This window comes from Carcharhinus amblyrhynchos, chromosome 4, assembly GCF_965287045.1.
Source record: "Carcharhinus amblyrhynchos chromosome 4, sCarAmb.v2.hapA, whole genome shotgun sequence".
Lineage (NCBI taxonomy): Eukaryota > Metazoa > Chordata > Chondrichthyes > Carcharhiniformes > Carcharhinidae > Carcharhinus > Carcharhinus amblyrhynchos.
In genome coordinates this window covers 18,411,166-18,435,570 of record NC_137327.1, presented here as the reverse complement: position 1 = coordinate 18,435,570, position 24,405 = coordinate 18,411,166, and the positions used below count along the sequence as shown (strand labels likewise).

Sequence of the window (24,405 nt, the reverse complement as noted above, 5' to 3'; positions counted from 1 at the left end):
GTCGCTCTCCTTGCCTGTAGTTCTCTGAGCGCTGGAGGGCCTCCTATTGGTCCTCCAATGTCAGAAGGCAATCTACCCTCCTTAACTGGGTGGCACGTGTGTCTTCTGTTTGGTAATTGGCCTTTTATTCAAAAATCATGGGGATGCATTTTTTTAATATGCTTTCATGAGATGTGAGTATCTCTGGAAAGGCCAGCATTTGTTGCCCATCCCTAGTTGCCCTTGAGAAGGTAGTCATAAGCTGCTGCTTGTTGTAAGTACACACAAGGTGCTGTAAGGGATGGAGTTGCAGGATTTTGAAGGTAAAGGAACAGTGATATATTTCCAAGTGAGGGTGAAGTGTGGTTTGGAGGGGAGCTTCCAAGTGGTGGTGTTCCCATGTATCTGCTGCCTTTGTCTTCTAGATAGTGGAGGTCAATGGTTTGGAAGGTGCTGTCAAAGGAGCCTTGGTAAGTTGTCGCATTGATGGAGGGAGTGAATGTTTAAGTTGGTGGCTGGGCTGCTTTGTCCTGGATGAGTGTTGAGATTCTTGAGTTTTGTTGGAGCTACATTCATCCAGGCAAGTGGAGAGCATTCCACTACACTCATGATTTGTGCCCTTGCAGATGGAAGGCAGACTTTGGGAATCAAAATGTGGGTTACTCGCCACAGAATTCAAAGCCTCTGATGCGCTGTTGCAGCCAAAGTATTTATAGACCATTTCAGTTTTGGTCAATGGTATCCGCAGGGTGTTGATAATGGAGGATTCAGTAATGGTTGTGCCATTGAAAGTCATTGTTTGGCAATGTGTTCTGGCATTGAACATTGTGCAATCATTGACCCTTAAGATAAGATCCCACCAACTGTAAGCCAGTTGTAGTAATGAGAATGTGAATGATGCCTATATGGGGCTTAGTGTAAATTGGTGAATGAACGGCAGTGTTTTAGTGGAGTTGAATACTGCATCGATGATATGCAGCAACATAGATTCAAATCCAATCTTTAATCTCACCTTCACATTTCCCATCCTTTCTACAAAACTGCAATATCTTGCTACTTTAGGGCTTGGGACCAATTTCCATTGCTCTTGTGTGGACACCATTAGCAAGAAAATATTATCATTTCTATGATGCTTCCACAGTTAATTCAGTAGCATATCTTTAACGATTCTGCCGCAACACATTCACAAATCCTTGTGTTGGTACGTTTTGATCCAAGTGGAAGAGAAGTTCCAATGGAGTCACCTTAAGGATTTTAAGTTCTGATCTGCGAACAGAAAAATTCGCTTTGAGGAAACAAAGGCTTGTGCTGGCCTCAAGTTCAGCGAAAGAAAATCGGAAATGATACAGAATACATCATTATTTGACTAATACAAAGAGGAAAAGCTGTGCTGTAAAGCAAACTAGGTTTCTCCAAACTGCAGGGGCTGATCATGTAGGATCAACAGTAGGTTTACAGGCTTGGAAGACAAAAAGAAATGAATGCTCTCCCTTACTCCATCCTACTTCGATAAGGAAGTACGCCGCCTCACAGTTGTGACTTTTGTGGCGCAAAACCACTTCCTTGTGCTCTTCCTAGTACCACACTTCAAGTGTGCATTTCTTATCTGGCTTCTGCAACATGCAAGCTTCATTTTAGCAGCAGATTTTTTTTTTCAGATGTTTATTTACACCTCAGTTGAACTTGAAGTGAGTTTGCATCTTTTTCCCGTGAATGTCAATGGGCAGTTAGAGCACCTGTCACTATTAAGATGGCGGCAGATGAAGTCTTCGGGCCCACATTCTGCTTTTCCGGCCTGACGCTATTTTGCAACTTGTAACGTGTAAATGTTTCATCAGGATCCAGTCTTCACAAGAGAAAAAGACTGTGGTTAGATTTACCAAGTGGCTGAAATAGGAGGTCCAAGATATTAAAACACAAGTGTGATTTCAGAATCCTTTGATGTTATGATAGTCTTCGCGATAAAGCCCCTCATTACTTATGTCAATAAGAACACTGACCTTTAGTTGAGGTTTGGTAGTTTTTAGAGGGAGGTTACGGCCTAGTGGTATTACTGCCAGATCCAAAAACACAGTTAACGTTCTGGGGATCCCGGTTCGAATCCCGCCACAGCAGATGGTGGAATTTGAATTCAGTAAAAAATATCTGGAATTAAGAATCTACTGATGACCATGAAACCATTGTCGATTGTCGGAAAAGCCCATCTGGTTAACTGATGTCCTTGAGGGAAGGAAATCTGCCATCCTTACCTGGTCTGGCCTACCCAGGCGGCATGGAAGCACAGTTGTTAGCACTGCTGCCTCACAGCACCAGGGACCCAGGTTCGATTCTGGACCTCGGGTGACTGTGTGAGTTTTCGTATTCTCCCCGTGTCTGCATGGGTTTCCTCTGGGTGCTCCGGTTTCCTCCCACAGTCCAAAGATGTGCAGGTTATGTGGCTTGGCCATGTTAAATTGGCCCTTAGTCTCAGAGGGATTAGTGGGGTAAATACATGATGTTATGGGGATAGAGCCTGGGTGGGATTGTTGTTGGTGCAGGCTCAATGGGCTGAATAGCCTCTTTCTTCATTGTAGGGATTCTCTGATTCTGCATGTGACTCCAAAGCCACAGTAATGTGGTTAAGTCTCAACCTCCCTTTAAGGGCAACTAGGGATGGGCAATAAATGCTGGCCAACTAACAATGCCCATGTCCCATCAATGAATAAAAAAACATCCTGGTTGTTTTGTGCAACTGGACGTTTTGAATTTAAAGAGCATATGCGGGGAGGATGTTTATCCTGGCTGGGACTAAGGTGGGGAGAAATTTCTTCACACAGATAGTTACGAATCTTCAGAATTGTGTATCTCGGGAAGTTTAAGTTTATGTTTAAGTTTACTTATTAATGTCACAAGGAGGCTTACATTAACACTGCAATAGGGTAACTGGGAAAATCCTCCAGTCGCCACACTCCGACACCTATTCGGGTACACTGAGGGAGAATTTAGCACGACCATTGCACCTAATTAGCATGTCTTTCGGACTGTGGGAGGAATCCAGAGCACCCGGAAGAAACCCATGCAGACACAGGGAGAACGCGCAGACTCTGCACAGACAGTGACCCAAGCTGAGAATCGAACCTGGTTCCTTTGTGCTGTGGGGCAGCAATGCAAATAAGTATATAAAGGACGGAATGGGTTAGTTTTTTTTTGCATGCAAAGGAAATTTACAGGATGTGTGGATAGTGCAGGAAAGAAGTGTTGAGGTCGCTGATCACTAGGCCATGGTCTTCTTGAATGATGCAGCAGGCTTGAAGAGCCTCATAATTCTTAGGTTCTTATTAAAAAAGGCAGTCTGGGCGTTTCCAAGCACGTCAGCCTATGCTGTGAAGAATTTGCTGTGTTGAATTCACAGTCAGATTTTGCTGTTCAATGAAAACAACTTACATTTACTTTGCACCTTTAACATAGGAAAAAATTCCCAAAGCACTTCAGAGAGGTATGAAAGAACAGAAACAACGTCACGCCAAAAGCAAAGGAGCTAATTGGACCCCTAAACATTTGGTTAAGGTGGTGCATTTCATTGAGGGTCTTAAATGAGGACAGATATAGGGCTTGAAACCAGCCCTTTGGCCTATGTGGTTGGATGACAGCATTGGTAGGGCAAAGTGAGTCACAACAGTGTCAGCAAGCAAGACTTTCACTTTTCCCATTACAGTGCATAGGTATTTGAGTGTTCTGCTTGTTTGGATTTGGCTATAATTTGAATTGTGCTCCACTGGAGGCTGTTTGCTCACACCTAGTTTGAATATCAGCAATCTCTGAAACCCAGGAAAGACCAATCATTCCCCTGACAGACCAAGATATTTATTTTGATCAGCGAATTTGTTTCTCCCAGGTGTTTCTGAAATGAAACAGGTATTACTGATTTACACTAACACTGCAGGGCGGCATGGTGGCACAGTGGTTAGCACTGCTGGCTCACAGCGCCAGGGACCCACGTTCAGGTCCAGCCTCGAGTGACTTGGCTGTGGGGAGTCTGCACATTCTCCCCATGTCTGCATGGGTTTCCTTCGGGTGTTCCAGTTTCTTCTCACGCTCCTAAGATATGCAGGTTAGGCTGATTGGCCACGCTAAATTGCCCTTTAGTGTGAGGGAGATTTGTAGGGTTGATATGTGGGGTTATGGGGACAGAGCCTGGTTGGGACTGTGGTTGGTGCAGAGTTGATGAGCCAAATGGCCTCCTTCTTCAGTGTAGGATTCTATATATTATCAAGTCTGTAAATTTTAACTCCAGCTTCAGAGGTGTAATGGACTTTTATGTGATATGGCTTTGAAATTGGACAAGCGACTCCGGATGGTGGTACGATCGCTTGAGACCACTTTACTACTCGGATTTGAACCAGAACTTTATGACTCAGAGGTTGAACTCCTACCAACTGAGCCACAACTCTTGTTGGAAGTCTGTGGTACAAGATAGTAGGAACTGTGTTCTCACAAACCTCGCCGCCTTCCCACATAAGAGCCTGCCTCAGATTTGTTTGGGGAAATGTGGTCAGTTCCAAACTGGGAGAGAAAGAGAGAGAGACAGAAAAATCAGTGAGCATCTTTTCACAGCCAACTAAAGAACTACAGAAACCCGGGAGACCTGCATGACTCTGACATCTTGATCAGTTAAATGGCACATGATACAGAACAGAAAATACATTTTGAAAGGGGAAATGTTTTACAGAATGCTTCTACATGGCTAGGTTCCAAGTACAAGTATAAACATGGTACTTCAGAAATTTTTGAAAAACAAACCATCTATTCTAACATTAGGACAATATTCATGAAAACCCTGGTTCTATTTATATTGCATCACTTTGTGTAAAAGTTTATTTCTTAGTGTCACAGATAGGCTTATAATAACACTGCAGTGAAGTTACTGTGAAATCCCCTAGTTGCCACACACTCCAATGCCTGTTTGGGTACACTGAGGGAGAATTTAGCATGGCCAATGTACCTAACCAGCACGTCTTTCAGACTTGTGGGTGGAAACCAGAGCACCTGGAGGAAACCCATGCAGACATGAGGAGTACGTGCAGACTCCGCCCAAACAGTGACCCAAGCTGGGAATCAAACCCGGGTCCTGGGCGCTGTGAGGCAGCAGTGCTTTTGAAAGACTCATCAGGAACTGAGTACCTTAGTAGAATATCACTGTTTCTTTGCGGCATGCTACCTATAGTCAGAAACAGGAGGAATGCTCTGTGGCTGAGTGGCAAAATCATGTTGTCTGCTATTTGTCTTCTCTGACCATTTGTCATCGTTGTTGCCCTTTGTCTCTTAACTGTGAACTGTTACTTGTCAGCACCTCAGAGAAATTTATTTTTTTTTGCTCTTAGTTGATCTGCAAGAGATCAAAGAGATCCGCCTTGGCAAAAATGCGAAGGACTTCGAACAGATTTCAAAAGAACAGAGGGACAAATATAGCGATGACGTCTGCTTCACCGTGTGCTATGGTACCGAGTTTGTGCTCAACAACCTCAGTTTGGCAGGTGAGTGCTGCTACACATTTTCCCACATTATACTCCATCTGCTAACCTTTTGCCCACGCAATTAACTTATCTATGTCCGTTTGGAGGCTCCTTTTGTCTTCTTCACAACTTACTCTCCTACCTATCATTGTGTTATCATCAAATTTAGCATCCCTGCATGAACCCTTTCATCCAAGTAATTGATATAGATGGGAAATAGTTAAGGCACCAGCATTGGTACCTGGGGCCCTTCACTGGTTACATGTTTCCAATCTGAAAATGACCTACTTATCGCTACTGTCTGTTTCCTGTGAGCAAACCAGCCCTCTATCCATGATATGTTACCCTATAGACCACGAGTCCTTTTTTAGTGTAGAAATTTTTGGTGTGGTACCTTGTTAGATGCCGTTTAGAAATCCAAGTGCACCACATCTGTGGGTTACCTTTAATCATGTTGCTTGCTACTTCCTGAAAGAACTCTAATAAATTAATCAAACATAATTACCCTTTCATAAAACTATGTTAATTCTGGCTGATTACATGAACGTTTTCTAAGTGCCTTGCCTTAAGCTGATGCATATTGGATTCTAGCATTTTCCCCAAGACAGATGTTAGGCGGTGGTTCGCTGCTGCCTGTCTCCCTCCTTTCTTGAATAGAGGAATTCATAGAATTATAGAACCCCTACAGTGCAGGTGGAGGCCATTCAGCCCATCGGGTCTGCACGAACCACAATCCTATCCAGGCCCTATTCCTGTAACCCCACATATTTACCCTGCTAATCCCCATGACACTAGGGTTAATTGCGCATGGCCAATCAACCTAACCCACATATCTTTGAACATGTTTGTTACTTTCCAATCTGATCTGCTGGTGCACTCTTAAGTTTATAAGCTCTGTCCCTTCCTCCATGCTCTCATTATCATTACTTTAACTGCTACTTCGCAGTTATCGCTCTTTAAAGTATCACATTTTCCCTCAATTGATCGCTCACGCTCCCTATTTAGTTTAAGGTCCTATCTCCTGCCCTAGTCATGTGACATGCCAGAACACTGGTCCCAGCATGTTTCAGGTGAAGATTGCCCCCACGATACAGCTTCCTTTTTCCTCAGTATTGGTACTAGTGTTCCATAATTGAAACCCATTTCTCCCATTTCAATCTTTGAGCCATATCTTCAACACCTTCCTATTTACTTCATGCCAGTTCTCTAGTGGTCTAAGTAACAATCCAGAGATTATTACTTTCACTTGGCCTTTTAGTTTAGCCCATTGCTATTCATACTTCCTCAGCAGAATCTCTTTCCAACTCCAGTCTATGTTGGTTACACCGATGTGGGCCATGACAACTGGATACTCTCCCTCCCACTGCAAGTTCTCCTCCCATGCAGAGCAGAGTCACCAACCCCGTCAGCCTTCTGCGTTCTGGCACAGCACACTGACCACAATCCTGAATCCATTTTGGGTGGCACGGTGGCACAGTGGTTAGCACTGCTGCCTCACAGTGCCAGGGACTTGGGTTTGATTCCGGCTTGGGTCACGGTCCGTGCAGAGTCTGAACATTCTTCCCGTGACTGTGTGGGTTTCCTCTGGGTGCTCTGGTTTCCTCCCGCAATCCGAAAGACGTGCTAGTTAGGTGCGTTGGCTATGCTAAATTCTTCCTCAGTATACTTGAACAGACGCCAGAGTGTGGCGACTAGGGGGTTTTCACAGTGACTTTATTGCAGTGTTAATGTAAGCCTACATGTGACACTAATAAAGAAACAAAACTTTGACCATGTTGAAGAACAAAGTTCAGTTGTCTTCTGCTGAAAGAGTGGAAACTTCTGAATTAGAAACATAGTAACAAATTTGGAAGGAAAGTATTATATAAAATAATAGTGATCATCAGAAGATTTACTGCGATGTACCAGAAGTCTGAAGTTTCACCAATGGGATTGTCTACGTCTGCAGTGGTGTGCTCAATTCTGGGCGCCACCACTCAGATCGGCTATTTTGACCCTGGGGGGGAATGTGGGATAGATTCATCAGGAGATACAGGGAGCTGAATGACTCGATTATGTAGAGTTGACTTGTATTCCCTTGAGTGTAGATGATTAAAGGGGAACGAAACTAAGGTATTTCAGATGATTTGATAGGATCGTTAGAGATGATCTCCACAACAAGTGGAAACTTAAAAAAGTAGAGCTTGGCACTCTGGGATGATGTCAGGTCTTATTGATAGAAGAAACCTGGAAATTTATTCACTCCAGAACTTGTTGAAACTGGATTAATTAAACAAAATTAATAAAACAAATTCAAAACTGAGGTTGATGGGTTAATTTTAGGCGTAATGAAATCAAGCAATTAAGATACAGGTCAGTTATGGTCTAATTGAATTGTAGAACAGGCTTGTATGGCTGATTGCCTGATCCTGTGCTCCAGGGTTGCAGTCTGAAATTGGAAGAAGTGGGATAGTGGGGTAGAGGACATTTTCACCTGTAAACTCCTGTTAGTTAAAACGTTTCTCACATTGAAACCTTCAAACAATCTTTAAATTATATAGAACCTAAACTATTACTGTTGCAGGTGTATTTGATATCCGTTATTTTGAAATGAATAAGGCACTAATATCACAAAATAGGATATGAGATGCCAGTTTTATATATGTTCCACAGGTGTCTACAGTATGCTTCAGACAAGAACGTAAGAACTAGGAGCAGGAGTAGGCCATCTGGCCCCTTGAGCCTGCTCTGCCATTCAATAAGATCATGCTTGATCTTTTCGTGGACTTAGCTCCATTTACCTGCTCACTCACCATAACCTGGAATTCCTTTACTGTTCAAAAATCTATCTATCTTTGCCTCAAAAACATTCAACAAGGTAGCCTCAACTGCTTCACTGGGCAGAGAATTCCACAGATTTGCAACCCTCTAGGTGAAGTTTCTCCTCAACTCAGTCCTAAATCTGATCCCCCTTATTTTGTGGCTATGCCCCCTAGTTCTCGTTTCACCCGCCAGTGGAAACAACCTCCCTGCTTCTATCTTGTCTATTCCCATCATAACTTTATATGTTCCTATAAGATACCCCCCTCATTCTTCTAAATTCCAATGTATATAATCCCAGTTTACTCAGTCTCTCCTCATAAGCCAACCCTTTTAACTCCGGAATCAACCTAGTGAATCTCCTCTGTGCCCCCTCCAGTGCCAGTATATCCTTTCTCAAGTAAGGAGACCAAAACTGTACACAGTGGCCTCACCAGCACCTTATACAGCTGCAACATAACCTTGCTGTTTTGACACTCCATCCCTCTAGCAATGAAGGACAAAATTCTATTTGCCTTCTTAATTTCCTGTTTCACCTGCAAACCAACGTTTTGCGACTCATGCACAAGGACACCCGGGTCCCTCTGCACAGCAGCATGCTGTAATTTTTTACTAGTTAACTAATAGTCCATTTTGCTGTTATTCCTACTAAAATGGATGATTTCATATATATCATTAGGGTGTCTTTGGGAGCACCACGCAACATAGATTGTATTTTCTTAGGGGCCAATGGCAGGTTTCTGCATATTCCCAGTAACCCTACTGGGAGCCCTCTGTGAATACAATATTAACCTCTGACTCTGAATACTAGGATGTATGTCTTAACTTGATTCTCTTTTGCTCCATGGGCCACGATGGTCTTCTCAACCATACCACATCACCTCTAATGTAGGATAAGTTATTCATGATTCTCCCAGCAAGTAAATGTCTTACAGAACCTTATAATGTCTATATAATGTCTTACAGAACCTTAGGATGTTCCAAAGCCTTTCAATGCCAATGAGATACATTAAGGTGAAGTAGTGTAAAACACAACATCCAGTTGGTGCTTAGCGAATGCCCACAAACTGAGATGAGAGAAAAGTCCAGATTACATGTTTTAATGATGTTACTGAAAGTATATATCTAAAACACTGTACTATAAAGGTTGCATCTTTTCTAAAACCAAGTTACAGTTTCTAAAGATAACATAATAATGGGTGCTGTGTTTGTCAATTGGACAGCGCCTAAAAATGGGTGTTGATTGGAACACAGGCAATACGCCTGCTTCATGCTGACTTTTCGTAATCTTTGTGTCCAGCCAGTACTAGCCATGTTCACTGATTGGATGCATCAATAGGGATCCAGTGTTGCAAGTAAGTGGCACGGCTTAGAGCTAATCTGGGCTGCTTAAAGCTAGTCAGTGCCTTTTAAAGGGGAGGTGCATTGTGGCAGGAGCAGGTACTGAGGCAATCCAAGCAGTGAGTCTGTCCCGGGAAACAGTGCAGAATGGTCCAGTGGAGGAAAGAAATCTGCACCAAGGTTTTTAAATGCTACACTGCAGATCTTGGGAGGAGGTGGAAAGGAGGAGAGATATCCTGAATCCATGGTGGGCCAGCAGGCCCACCTGACATACGGTGCTAAAGATAGCCCAGGAAATCAATGCCAGAAGTCAAGCCCCGAGCACCTGGGCTCAATGGCACAAGGTTTTCAATAACTTCATATGAGTGATCAAGGTCAATGATCAAGGTCAGTGGATAAAAACAAATTACTGCGGATGCTGGAGTCTGAGACCAAAAGAGAAAACGCTGGAAAATCTCAGCAGGTCTGGCAGCATCAGTGAGGAGAGAAAAGAACTGACATTTTGGGGCAAGATGACCCTTTGTCACAGAGGGTCATCTGGATTTGAAACGTCAGCTCTTTTCTCTCCTTACAGTTGCTGCCAGAACTGCTGAGATGTTCCAGCATTTTCTCTTTTGGGATCAAGGTCAGTGAATGCACTTTTAAATGCCTTATTCCAGCCAGCTGCACCACGAGTCTCAGGCGCTGCTTAGCTCACTACACCCTCATCACTCACCTACCAACAAGCTCTATCACCTGGGCATGATGACTCACGTTCATGTGCTTCACCGCACGGGCACCGATTTAGCTCTGCTGTAAGCCTCACATCCACATCTCACAGCTTGCACACACTGCCAGCTTTTCAACCGTGACAACCACATTACCCAAACAGATTGCAACAAGCACTCACACATTTTCTTCTGTCACGTGGGACAAGCTGATGCACAGCCAGAGGCACTGGTAGCTACCTGGACTTAACATGCATGTCTTAACTCCCATCGAGGAGATAATGCTGGCCATTATTGGAAAGGCTATTGCCGACTGCGTGGCCAGGGGATGGCTGAAACCATCAAAGATCACAGTCTGTTTATACCCAATTCTGCTTCTTATGTCCCTTTTTGCTCCTCATCCCACAATCTCTTCTGATTTACGAGCTGCTGATCGTGTGCCCCTCTTACACTCTCCTCCTTACCCGCACCTCAATCTTACCCTTGTGCCCTTTTCTGTCAGATATCCAGCATCTGGTCAGACAGGGAAAGAGCAGCAAGAATGCAGTGATGCTGAAGACACAACACCATCATTTGAGTTCACAGCCACAGCCACCGGCTCAGACCCTGTCACTGCACGTATCTTAGAGGTGGATCAGCATGTGGTGATATACCAGGCAAAATTGTCTTACAGTCAGGCGGTGGGTAAGGATGACATAGGTGTCAGATTGTCAGAACACATGAGTGTTCTGCTGTAGATAATTCAGATGAGCACTCAGTGAGGCAGTCTTCAGGAGAGGTCTGATGGAAGTACATCACAAATTGGTTGATGCATTGTAAAACCTGCAGTGAATTCCAGGGATATGGAAGAGCACCGAGCTTTGTGCCGAATCTGGAGTCCATCCTACTTTTTGCACTGTGTGTCAGGTGGGCCTCCAGGCCCACTATGGATTCAGGACATCTCTCCTTCTTTCCGCCTCCTCCCAAAATCTTCAGTGCAGCGTATAAAAGCCTTAGTGCAGATCTCTTTCCTGCATTGGACAGTTCCTCACTGCTTCCAAGGACAGACTCACTTCTCGGAGGCGAACTCCATCAGCACATGTGGAAACCCAACCATGAGACAGCATTTGATGGCTGACGTTACAGCTTCTACTCCAACACCAGCAGTAGCCACCCAATGTCCAAGTGCTGCAGTGGACACTCAGACCACTGTCATCATAGCTGTGGATTACAGTGTGCAAAGAGACTTGCAGAGTGAGCACAGCCATCCTGGAACCTGTGTAACAGATTAATAAGATTGCTTAGGTGCCACGCTGTGAGAGTGACATGTGTACAGAGTACGAGCCTGATGTCCTTTTTAAGGAAGGCAGGAATCATCCTCCCTCTCCGTCCCCTCCGTCAGTGCCCTTTATTGCCCATTGGTCTGCCTACCAATACTGCAGCCATCCATGCCAAGGCAATGCAGTCTACAGCCAGGCCTTTTAGACACATAGTTGCTCTCAGCAGCTTCCTCCACTGAAAGACAGCAGGCCTCCAATACACATTGTGTATGAGCAGGAGGAGCAGCAGAAGAACATGGATAACAGGCAACAAGGGAATACTTACTGGTGGTTGTCCGACTTTTGCATGTATTGTGGCATGATTTTCATAATTTTGCTTTGCAATGTTTATTTCCTGTTAGTTTTTTTTTGTACTGTGACCACGTTATGGTAGTTTATTTATTCGTTCATGGGATGTGGACGTCCCATGGGCCAGCATTCATTGCCCATTCTTGAGGGCATTTAAAAGTGAACCACATTGCTTTGGGTCTAGAGTCACGTGTTGGCCAGACCAGGTAAGGACGGCAGATTTCCTTCTCTAAAGGACATTACTGAACCAGATGTGTTTTTACAATGATCAACAACGGTTTCATGGTCATCAGTAGACTTTTAATTCCAGATTTTTTTTATTGAATCCAAATTTCACAATCTGCCATGGTGGGATTTGTACCCAGTGCGTTACCCTGGGTGTCTGGATTACTAGTCCAGTGACAATTCCACTGCCTCTCCATGATAGAGTGAAGGTAAGGTATATGGGACCAATTTTATTTTGGAGTGCGTGGTCAAAATTCTTTAAGCATGCAGCTCCTTTAAGTTTTTTTGCATGCTCATGCGCACATTGTAACTTAAACTTGACTTGTAAGAGGCCCACGCAGGATCTCCCAGATGGCCGTGCGTTTGTGTCGCCGCACAGTTTCAAGGGAATATTGTGTAGGATGGTTGGCAATTAGGATATTGCAGTCAGGTAAGTTCTTCACAGACTTCCCAAACAGAAAGGGGCTGTCTGAGTGCCTTCTTCCTCTTCCTCTTCCTCCTCAGCTGGTCACCATACAAATAATGGCAAGCACTGTTCCCTCATGATGATGCAAAAGGCCACTTTGAATCTTGATACCTGCTCTGCCAAGTACCACAGAACTCCACCAGAGAGATCCAGGCAGCAGAAGCATTGTTTCAGCATGACAGTGTTCTGCGCTATCACCTTTGCAGCTATATTTATCATTATTTATTTATTAGTCACAGGCAGGCTTACATTAGCACTGCAATGAAGTTACTGTGAAAATCCCCTTATTGTCATACTCCAGCGCCTGTTTGGGTACACCGAGGGGGAATTTAGCATGGCCAACGCATTTAACCAGCACACCTGAAGGGACTGTGGGAAGAAACCAGAGCACCCGGAGGAAACCCATGCAGACACAGGGAGAACATGCAAATTTCACACAGACCCAAGCCAGGAATTGAACCTGAGCCTTTAGCACTGTGAGGAAGCAGTGCTAACCACTGTGCCACCATGCCATCCCCGTGTGAGCTGAAGGATGGGAGTTGGCTGGAGCAGGATCTCCTACACGTCACCACCGATGTCAAATCAGCCATTGCATTACATGTTGACAACATCTTGTTGCACATAATTCAGATGAATATTCACTGTCTTCATATTGAAGCCTACAGCAATATGGCCCCTCAAATATGTCAGCTTGGTGCTCCAGGGGCATTCACTATTGGCACCAAATCCATTTTAAAAAAAAGTTTTACTCCATCCTTAAAGTTACAAAGACAGTGCTCAGAATGGATCGGGCAAACCCAAATCCATTCCATACTTGCTCCAAAAACCAAATTCAAATTCCAATTGAATTTGGGCAGCACGGTGACACAGTGGTTAGCGCTGCTCCACACTGCACCAGGGAGCTGGATTCAATTCCAGCTTGGCGTCACTGCCTATGTGGAGTCTGCATGTCCTCCCTGTGTCTGCATGGGTTTCCTCCAGGTCCTCTGGTTTCCTCCCACAGTCCAAAGATGTGCGGGTTAGGTTGATTGGCCATATGAAATTGACCCTAGTGTCAGGGGATTGGCAGGGTAAATGCCAATTGGCCTGAGTGTGATTGTGATCGGTATCAACTCGATTGGCCAAATGGCCTCCTTCTGCACTGTAGGCATTCTATGATTCTATGAATCCAATTCAAGAGAGACAAGCAGGATACAAGCTGACAAGATAAGGCATTGCATCCTATCTTGGGCTTTATCCGACCGACGCTTGATCTTAGCCACAAGTCCGAGAACCATTTTCTCACCTACAGGCCTTTAAGTGATCCCTATCTTGTATCTGTAATTGAACTGAGACCATTAACCAGCAGTTCACACCCTCTTTTCTATTCTTGCAGCTAATTCCAAAGAAGAAGCTTCCAAATGGTTAAAGGGATTGGAAATTCTATACAAAGAGGCTCAAACGGCACTGACTCCATTGCGAATAGAGAGGTAGCGAAGTCCATTGTCTGTCTTGTGTTTAAACTGCTTAGCCCATTCTGTAGTTAGATGTTGATGTATACACATAAATTAGAAATAATAAATGATATTTTAGTGAGCAGTTTGTGTATTTGAGGTTAGTGTCCTCTTATAGAAAACTTAGTGTATTTTTCTAAGATGAGTATTAACTTTAATAGATTGAGAGCAAATTGATGCAGCTTTAACGATGAAGGCTTTGTTGCCAACAGAATAATTATATACATGGACAACTAGATTACAAGTGTGGCTGCCTTTCTGGACTCCCTAGGTCCAACTCCAAGTCCCTCCTTGACATGTGGTCCGTGCCCTCCTGCTAATTGGCTCAGCTTCCTGGAAAGGACAGTCCAAAGGGTCCTTGCTGATCACATGGCCCTCGGAACACACACACACACACACACACACACACACACACACACACACACACACACACACACACACACACACACACACACACACACACACCACCACCACCACCACATCAATCATGTTAGCAACTCTGAAAGAGCTTTTCTTAAAGATCTTTCAAGGTCCAGGAAATGGTTGTATGAAATCATTCGCTGTTCGAAACCTCACTACTTGATTCTGGAGCTCCCTTGACATTGATATGCTGCGGGTACATTCTTCTTTTGCCATACAGGCTTGAATTGTTACCTTGTAATTTACTGATGGAAGTCTATTCGTGAAGACACGACAGTGTGTTTCTCACCTTCTTTCACTCACATGTGTTTTTTTTGGTTTGTAGCTGGCTGAGAAAACAATTTTATTCAGTGGACTGGTCAAGAAGAAATAGGTAAGGTTCATCAAATTGCAGTACTCCTTTAGCCAGGGTTAGTCCAGTTAAACTGCTAGTGAGGGTGTTCCCCAGATATCTATGATGGTGAGCTCATTAGAAAAGATGGAATACCAACTTTGGACCGCCAATAAAATCTCCATTCCCCAACCACTGACTCCACCCTCCTCCCTAGAAAACCCACCTGATACTGAACCAGAGGTTGCAACCTTGGTGTAACATTTGACTGCAAAATGATCAATTGCTCACACATCCACACTATCACTAAGACCAGCTCTTTCCATCTCTGTAATGTCACCTGACCCCATACCCTGCCTTAGCTCACCTGTTGCTGAAACCTTCATTCTTGCCTTTGTTACGTCTAGACATGGCTACTCAGTTGTATTCTTGATTGTCCTTTCGCATTTTACCCTTCATAAACTTGAGGCCATCCAAAGCTCTGTTGCCTTAACTCGCACCATTTTTCCTGGCCTAGATTGGCTCCTTGTCTGGCGGTGTCTCGATTTTAAAATTCTCGCCTTTGCTTTGAAGACCTTCCACTGTCTCGCCACTCCCTTTCTCTGGAACCTCTTTCATTCTTACAGCAATCCGAGGTAAAACTAGGAAAACTCTGTGAGACTGGAAGCACGTGTAGAGAGAGAAAAACAGAGTTAATGTTTTGAATCTTTAAGACTCTTCTTCAGTGCTGAAGAAAGGTAGAAATTTGATGTATTTCATACAAGTGAGGAGAGGCGTGGTGCATGTGGAGCAAAATAGAAGCTCAAGAAGAGGTGGGAGCTCAGCACAGAAATTTAGCAAATATGTCACAGACACAAGAGAATGGGAGTGGTAATGATAGTATGAAAGATCAGGGAAGGTGATAGCAGAAGATAGCAGAATGTGTTATTAGCAGAACAAGGGTCAGCTCCACCCACTCTCCTTCCCTTCAATAGTATAAAACCCATCACATTTCTATTTTTCTTCAGCTCTGAAAAAGAGTCAAACAGACTTGAAATGTTGACTCTGTTTCTTTCTCTCTCCACGAATGCCGTCAGACCTGCTGAGTTTTTCCAGCATTTTCTGATTTTATTTCAGATTTCCAGCATCTACAGTAATTTTCTTTCATTTTAGTCCTCTGAGATATCTGTGCTGCTCTGTTCCTGGCCTCTAGAACATCCCTGGTTTTAACTGCCACCCCTTTAGTGTCATGCCTTCAGTTGCCCAGGCCCTAAGCTCAAGAATTCCTTCCTCAGCCCTCTCTACATTGGACCATAGCTTTCCTCTTCTAAGGTGCTCTAAGAAACCTACCTCTTTTTCATTTGCTCTATTGTCTATTCCTGTTGCACAGTGTCAAATTTTGTTCGTTATTTTTCCTGGGATAATTCACAATGTCAATAAGTGTGATATAAATATATGTTGATGGCAGATCTAGTGAAACAAAGTTTCCCTTGGCCCCAAAAGAGAAAATTCTGGAAAATCTCAGCAGGTCTGGCATCTGTAATGAGAGAAAAGAGCTGACGTTTCAAGTCCAGATAACCCTTTTTCAAAGCCAAAAGGCATAGGAACTGGGAGATATTTATACTGTAGGGTGAGGAAATGAAATATTAGTCATAGCCTCAAAAACAAGGGGAAAGGCTGCTAATGGCAGTTCATAGCGAGAATAGAAAGTGTGAATGGCCAAATGGCAGAGAAGCTGAAATCAGAGGGTAAACTGTGACAGATGAAGATGTAAAGGAGATGGATGGGAGAGAGGCAAAATTGAGAATAAGAGCATCATTGCGTTACCGCTTACTGGTCATGACTTGTTATTTGCCACTTGTCAGCTGAGGACTGAATGTTGTTCAGGTCCTGCAGTGAGTGGCTTCTTTGTGAAATTATCACAAACCAGCCACATTTCTAATTGTATGACAAAGGGAAAATCATTGGTGAAACAGCTAAAGCTGATTGGATTGAATATGATTTGCTGAGGATCTCCTGGTGCTTGTCCTCTGACAGTGAGAAACATCTTCCTTTGTGCCACATTTGGTTACAGCCAATGAAGGCCTCTCCCCTTGATTCCCATTGCATTAAGTTTCTCTTGGACTTTGTGGTGGCATGAATAGATTTATTTGGGGCAATAATGGAATCAAGGGATATGGGGATGAATGGGAAAGTGAATTTGAGGTTTTCTTGAATGACTGTAGAACCGTAGAATCCCTACAGTACAGACTGGGGCCATTCAGCCCATTGAGTCTGCACTGACTCTCCGAAAGAATATCTTACACGAGCTCCCTCCCTAGTCTCGTAATCCCACACATTTACCGTGGCTATTTCACCTAGCTTACACATCTTTGGACACTAAGGGGCAATTTATCATGACCAATCCACCTAACCTGCACATCTTTGGACTGTGGGAGGAAACTGGAACGCCCGGAGGAAACCCACGCAGACATAGGAAGAACGTGGTATTGAACTGGTTTCCAGGTGCTGTGAGGCAGTAGTGCTAACCACTGTGCCACTGTGCCGTCCAGACAGAACAGGCTCAAGGGTCTGTATGGCTTCCCTCTACATCTTATAATTAACTGATCTGTAATCTGATTGAATGCACAATTTGGTCATGATAAATGTACATAGTATACAATATATCTTATATATAATAATAATTACACACATTTATTTGGAATTGTATATGAAGTTATTTAAAACTATAAAATATGTTTGATCTACTTGTTTTGAGCTTGTTAAATTTATACAGGGCATGGCACAGGATGTGACTTTTTATCACTCAAAAGGAAGAAAGAGTGTTAAATATTTGGTTCAGTTAAAGGGATGGTTTGGGCATATAGGCTACAGTGCAAATTCTAATATATATGTGCCTGTTTGTTGAATGCAAAGTGATTGTTGGTAATCAAAGTTTCCTGGGGTACAGCTCCACTGGCAGAAGCACAGCAGAATGGGATTTCCAGTCACTCATTACACCCCCATTCTCACTTCTAGGGGAATATTACACTGGAGCAAAAATGGACAGTGACCCGGTGCATCGGAGGTCCCACTCCATTTTATGACTCCTTACTGCCAGACACAACAGCAGAGGAAACTCAGGCCCTATGTTTTAATTCTTCAATTTGGACAACTGAAAAATCTATTTGTTACTTGCTTCAGTGCTGTGTAGGATGCACAGTTCTTTTAGTAGATATTTAACATCCTCATGCCATTAGGGAGGCACAGCGGTTAGCATTGCTGCCTCACAGCGCCAGGGACCCAGGTTCAATTCTGGCCTTGGCTCACTGTCTGTGTGGAGTTTGCACTTTCTCCCCGTGGCTTTCCTCTGGATGCTCCAGTTTCCTCCCACAGTCCAAAGATGTATGGGTTTGGTTAATTAGTCATGCTAAATTGATCCTAATATCAGGGGGACTATCAGGGTAAATGTGTAGGGTTACGGGAATAGGACCTGGGTGGGATTGTGGTGGGTACAGACTCAATGGGCCAAATGGCCTCCTTCTGTACTGTAGCGATTCTATGATATCTCCACCATGCAGCATGTACATACACCACACAGTGGTGAAAAAATGTAAAACAATTTGGAATAAAGTAATATCTGTGCTGATTGTTTATATCTGAATAATTGAGAGTAAAGAAGTCTAACCTTGTTAGATACTCCCATCTGCATATATGTTGTCAGTTGTAGGAAACATAGCTGGAGTAGAATGGTATGTTCTTGTCTTTTGTTCATATTGCCAACATTAAATTTATCTGTCACCCATCTCTCAATGCAACAGCCGATTATCGCTATTATTCAGGAGTTTTCAGTGGTTTGGCCAATTCATAGTTGGAGCTGTTGTCACCATTTTTCAATTGTCGATGTATCATTTATGACAGACCAAGGATCTGCCAAATTTTATTTCCGGTCAAGTGATACAAAATTTTGGTGAGGCGAAGTGAACAAATTTAAATCAATCCCTGTGGCTGAAATGAGTTTGCTTTTTATAGGCACATGATCACATGCTACTCTGACTGAAGCCATTACCATCTGAAATTCAATCAGGAATACCTTCCTGATTGCGACAATTCAAGTTGACATTATAGGTCATTTGTAGAACAATGAATGGACTAAATTCTGCATTTACGCATGTCATCATTTTGTGTCATGGTGCTGTCTAAGTTTTAAAAGATGCAGAATTCACCTGAGTTGAAAATAAGAGTTAACATAGATCACCAGTAATTATAACTAATCGAAGGTGATTTGTTTGAGGCTTGTGAGATGTTAAATACTGGCTTTCTCATTGGTATATATTGCCCATTTAGAAATGACCAAGTTGTTATCTATTCTGGGCATTCCAACAGGACAATAATAATTTTCTTTTCTCCTGAATGTTCTATAGTTGCCTGAGCACCTACCTCCCCTTATGCCCTTGAAATCTATCTTGATTCATAGTGCTGTGTCCAGCAATTACCTGAAATGGGGCACAGGAATAACAAACTCCCGCAATACTCTTTACCTCAATTAACAAATGTAGGTCAAAATGAGGTAGGATTCTGTGAAATATACCTCAAAAGATCTTTTAGAATTATAGAAAAACTACAGCACAAACAGGCCATTCAGCCCACAAGTTGCGCCAATCATATCCCTACCTACTAGGCTTGCCTATACCCCTCAATCCTATTAAGTCCCATGTACTCATCCAGAAGTCTCTTAAAAGACCCTATCGAATTTGCCTCCACCACCACCGACAGCAGCTGATTCCACTCACCCACCACTCTCTGAGTGAAAAACTTACCCCTGACATCTCCTCTTTACATCGAATAGAATTCATAAAATCCCTACAGTGCAGAAGGAGGCCATTTGGCCCCTCCAGTCTGCACTGGCTCTACAACAGAGCATCCAGCCTGGGCCCTATCCCCATAACCCCATGTATTTATGCTGTTAATCCACTTGATTTACAAATCTTGGGACAATAAGGGGCAATCTAGCAAGGCCCATTCACCTAGTCTGCACATCTTTGACTGTGTTGCTTCATCTGAAGAACCAAGTTTTAAATTAAAGTTAAAAATAAGAACTTTTTTTTAAGAAAAAGCTAATTTAATTGTGTACAATTCTGTACAATTTTACTTCTTCATAAATTCAGATTACTTTTTAACCTGATTTATATGGTCTGTCAGCATGAAGTTTTCAGGCATATTGAAAGGTGGGAAAATGTTGCAAGGGAACAATATTCTTTCTAAAGTATGCCCCAGTGGTCAAAAGGTTCACTGTTCACACAGTAGAAGTTTAGCAAATAACATCAAATTTCAGTGCATGGGGAAGGCTGACTCCTCACTTTGCCAATCTGGTTTGGATTGGTTAAACATTATTGAATATTGTAATTGAATATTATTTTGGAAGTAAAATTCATAGGCTTAATTTTCCAATTAAGCACTAGCACAGTCTTATCTCGAAATGCGGACCACAGATTTAAACAGAATAAAATGCCATTTTTGGAAAGCGCAATGAAATATCAGTATTAATTTTGTAGTGAATTTGCGGTTTGTGTCAAATGACTGGGTAGGATTTTGGTGAGGGGAGGATTTGGCTTTTCAGAGGTCATTGCAAAGTTGAAGACATTTCCTCCTTGAAATGATGGAGCAATGGGCAAAGGGATATTAAAATGTAAGTTATCCTTTTGTGATCTCTCTTGGTGTGGGGTGGGGGGTTTATTCGAAGTGCCACCTGTTTCTATGAATCCTGAATGGAGTTTCATGTTTAGTCAACTTTGCTAAAATGTTTGAGTAGTTTCTCTGTTCATGTTTTTCTTCCGTTTACTGTTATCTAAATATCTAATTTCTGAATGGGTGGGCGACTAAATTAATGTTTGTTTCACTTGTGACAAAATATTTTTACACTAGATTGAACCAGACTGCATTTGCTGATAGTTGTTTTGTCTTGTACTTTATCGAATAAATTCCCTGCTCCTGTGCTCCCAGTGAGGACTCACATAACAGCGAGTGTGGATTTCAAAGCCTTACTGTGGGCTCTCTGTCCCACATTTCCTTTGAACACCACTGCCAGTGCAGGATCAGCGAATTTATCCTTCGATGAGAATCTGTTTCTCATTTAGTTGATAAATGAATTGCTTACTATTTTGCAGCATCTCCCTCAAGGAGCTGAAGGTCATGCTACCTCAAGTAAACTTCAAAGTGCCAAGTGTGAAGTTCCTTAAGGACAAGATGGGGGTATTTATCCATTCAGCTGATTGCCAATTACGTTTTTGCGACGAGTTGTGATGCACAGTTAAATTTGTTTCATAACAATGCCTTTATCAAAAGAGAACAAAGAGTTGTATTCTGTTTACCCTCTCTTGAAATGTATGCTTTATTAAAGTTAAAGTTTATTTATCAGTCACAAGGCTTACTTTAACATTGCCAAAGAAGTTACTGTGAAATTCCCCTAGTCACCACACTCTGGCGCCTTTTCGGGTCAATGCACTTAACCAGTACATCTTTCAGACTGTGTGCCTCTCTAAAAGATATTTCCAGAGGTGTTTCTCTGTTGGGTTCTTGATATGGCTTCCTCAGGCGGTGATTCTCCTGCCACGCTCATCCGAAAACCGGAGATTCCTACCCGGCTTCAGTAGACCTTTACATGGTCTGCCCCCACCATCCACTAGAAGTCCCGTGGCTGGCAGGATGGGAGAAAACGGGTCCTCTGCTTTTGGCACTAAGTTGTGTACAGAAAATCATAATAATTTTCCCAGTGTTTTCAGGTCAGAGTTAAGATCTTCAGCAGCAAATTTTGATCCCAGGGATGTAGGGCTTGTCTTATGAAAAGAAATGCAGCAGTTTAGGTCGATACTCGCTGGAGTTTGAAAGAGTGAGAGGAGATCTAATTGAGTATATAAGATGTTAAAGGGGGTTTACAGGGTAGATATAGAGGGGATGTCTCTCCTTGTTGGACATTGTAAATGAGAGACCATCATTTTTGGCTAAGGGTTGGCAGATTTATTTAAGACAGAAATGAGGAGGAATTATGTCACTCAAAGAGTGGGGAGCCTGTGGAATTCTCTACTCCAGAGTGCAGTGGATGCCGGAAAACAAAACAAATTTAAGGAGGAGATAGACAGGTTTTTAATGAGTAGCAGGATGAAGGATTATGGGGAGCAGGCAAGAAGATGGAGATGAGACTGAGATGAGGTCAGCCATGTGACAGGATAGCATGGTGGAGCAACTCCGAGGGGCTGAATTGCCCTTGTTCTTATGTTCTTCTGTTCTTCTCCGTACAAGCTTAAGGTCAGTGAAGACCTGCATTAGATAAGTTGAGTGAGTGGGCAAATGCATAGCAGGTGCAGTATAATATGGATAAATGTGAGGTTATTCACTTTGGTAGCAAAAACAGAAAGACAGATTATTATCTAAATAGTTACATGTTGAGAGAGGGGAATGTTCAACAGACCGAGGTATCCTTGTACACAGTCACTGGTGCAGGTCTAATAGGCGGTGAGGAAAGCAAGGGGTGTGTTGGCCTTCATAGCGAGAGGATTTGAGTACAGGAACAGGAGTGTCTTCCTGCAATTATACGGGGCCTTGGTGAGATCACACCTAGAATATTATGTGCAGTTTTAGTCTGCTTATCCGAGGAAGGATGTTCTTGCTATAGAGTTTATTTTTATTAGTGTCACAAGAAGGCTTACACTAACATTGCAATGAAGTTACTGTGAAAATCTCCCTAGTCACCAGACTCTGGGAGAATTTAGTATGGCAATGTACTTATCTAACACGTCTTTTGGGGGAGTGCAGAGGTTTACCAAACTGATTCTTGGGATGGTGGGACTGATATGTGAGAGAGATTGAATCAGTTAGGATAATATTTACTGGTGTTTAGAAAAATGAGGGGAGATCTCATAGAAACCTATAAAATTCTAACAGGACTAGACAGAGTAGATGCAGGAAGAATGTTCCTGATGATGGAGATATCTAGAACCAGGGAACCAGGGGTCATAGTCTAAGGATGCGGGATAAGCCATTTAGGACTAAAACGGTGAGAAATTTCTTTTCTGAGACAGTGGTAAGCCTGTGGAACTCGCTACCACAGAAAGCAGCTGAGGCCAAAACATTGTAAGTTTTAAAGATGGAGTTAGAGATAGCTCTTGGGGCAAAGGGAGTCAAGGAATATGGGGAAAGATGGCTTTGGGCTCTTGAGTTGGATGATCAGCCATGATGATAATGAATCATTATCATCAGGCTCAGAGGGCCGAATGGCCTACTCCTGCTCCTATTTTCTCTGTTTGAGCCAGATCACCATTGTGTGAGTAATTGTTCACTTATCTGGGTTTACTTTCCTCCCTCTCATTAAAGATACTTTATTCAAAATGAAAATGATTCCATTTTATTAATGACAAATTTGGCTGTGGTCAGTGGTTAGTGCAGACTCGACGGGCCGAATGGGCTCCTTCTGCACAGTAGTGATACAATGATTCTATGAATATGGCCATGGTTGATAGTCAGTGCCAAGGAGGTGGCAGCCATGACAGAGCAGGGACTCGGCCTGTTTTAATAGCGAGATATCAAACTCTCTGGAAGTGGATTCCATCCATTAGCCCCAGTCATGGACATTTAATCCTTTTATCTTGAGCACCTTTCTGACAAGGCCAAACGCAGGAATGTTTGGCAATCGTTGAATTGCATTTCATAGTTGTATCATTGTTCGCCTTTACTTTGAACTGAAATAAACCAACAGGATTGCAGGTAATGCTGGACAGATTATACAATTAACATAGGAACATAGAAAACAGGAGCAGGGGTTTGTGCAGTTTCTATATGGCCATTTGTGGTACAGTATCTGTATATGACAGAAGGGGGAGCCCTTGAGTTCAATGCTGCAACAAGAGAGTCCAACCACAGGCTTGTCTACTCTTCGAAACATCCAAGACAATGTAGTGAAAATTTTTAAAAAGAGACAATCTTCTCATAAGGAAAACATGAATTGCCTCAAAACTGGCAGACAAGCATAAAACTTAAAAACAGATAATCGCTCAACATTCTCAATCAGAAAATGAGAAAATAACTTTCTCTTTGACTCTGGTAGCATCCCTCCTCTCACTCCAAATTTTACCAAATCAGATTTGATTTATCCACATAAAAAGATAGACAAAGAGCAAAGAACAATACAACACAGGAACAGGCCCTTTGGCCTCCGTAAATGGATGAACATCTCCAAATTGAACACAGCCTTTATAGCAGCTCTGGACTGAGAGATTTGGATATTTCCAGGTTAATCTCTCTGTTCAGGCTGCTCTTCAGCTGCAATCATTCCAGACACTGCTTCTCACCCCTCATCAAGTCACAGCAAGAGGCCTTATGGCCCATCATATTTGCCCTGACCACCAAGCACCTAGCTATTCAAATCCCATTTTCCTGCGCTTGGCCTTGTCAGAAAGGTGCTCAAGAAAAAAGGATTAAATGGATGGAATCCACTTCCAGAGAGTTTGATATCTCGCTATTAAAACAGGCCGAGATCCCTGCTCTGTCATGGCTGCCACCTCCTTGGCACTGACTATCAACCACGGCCTTAT

The 24,405-nt window shown here is 43.0% G+C and overlaps 1 protein-coding gene across 1 annotated transcript in view; it reads left to right on the top strand.

Moving 5' to 3' along the window:
• The window catches only part of plcg2 (phospholipase C, gamma 2), a 163,862-nt gene that overhangs the window by 76,839 nt on the left and 62,618 nt on the right, over window positions 1-24,405 (top strand). The window contains exons 2-5 of the mRNA XM_080186761.1: window positions 5,340-5,492; window positions 13,992-14,085; window positions 14,855-14,902; window positions 20,986-21,070. Of these exons, the coding sequence (XP_080042887.1) occupies window positions 5,340-5,492; window positions 13,992-14,085; window positions 14,855-14,902; window positions 20,986-21,070 (380 nt within the window). The remainder of the gene's footprint in view (window positions 1-5,339; window positions 5,493-13,991; window positions 14,086-14,854; window positions 14,903-20,985; window positions 21,071-24,405) is intronic.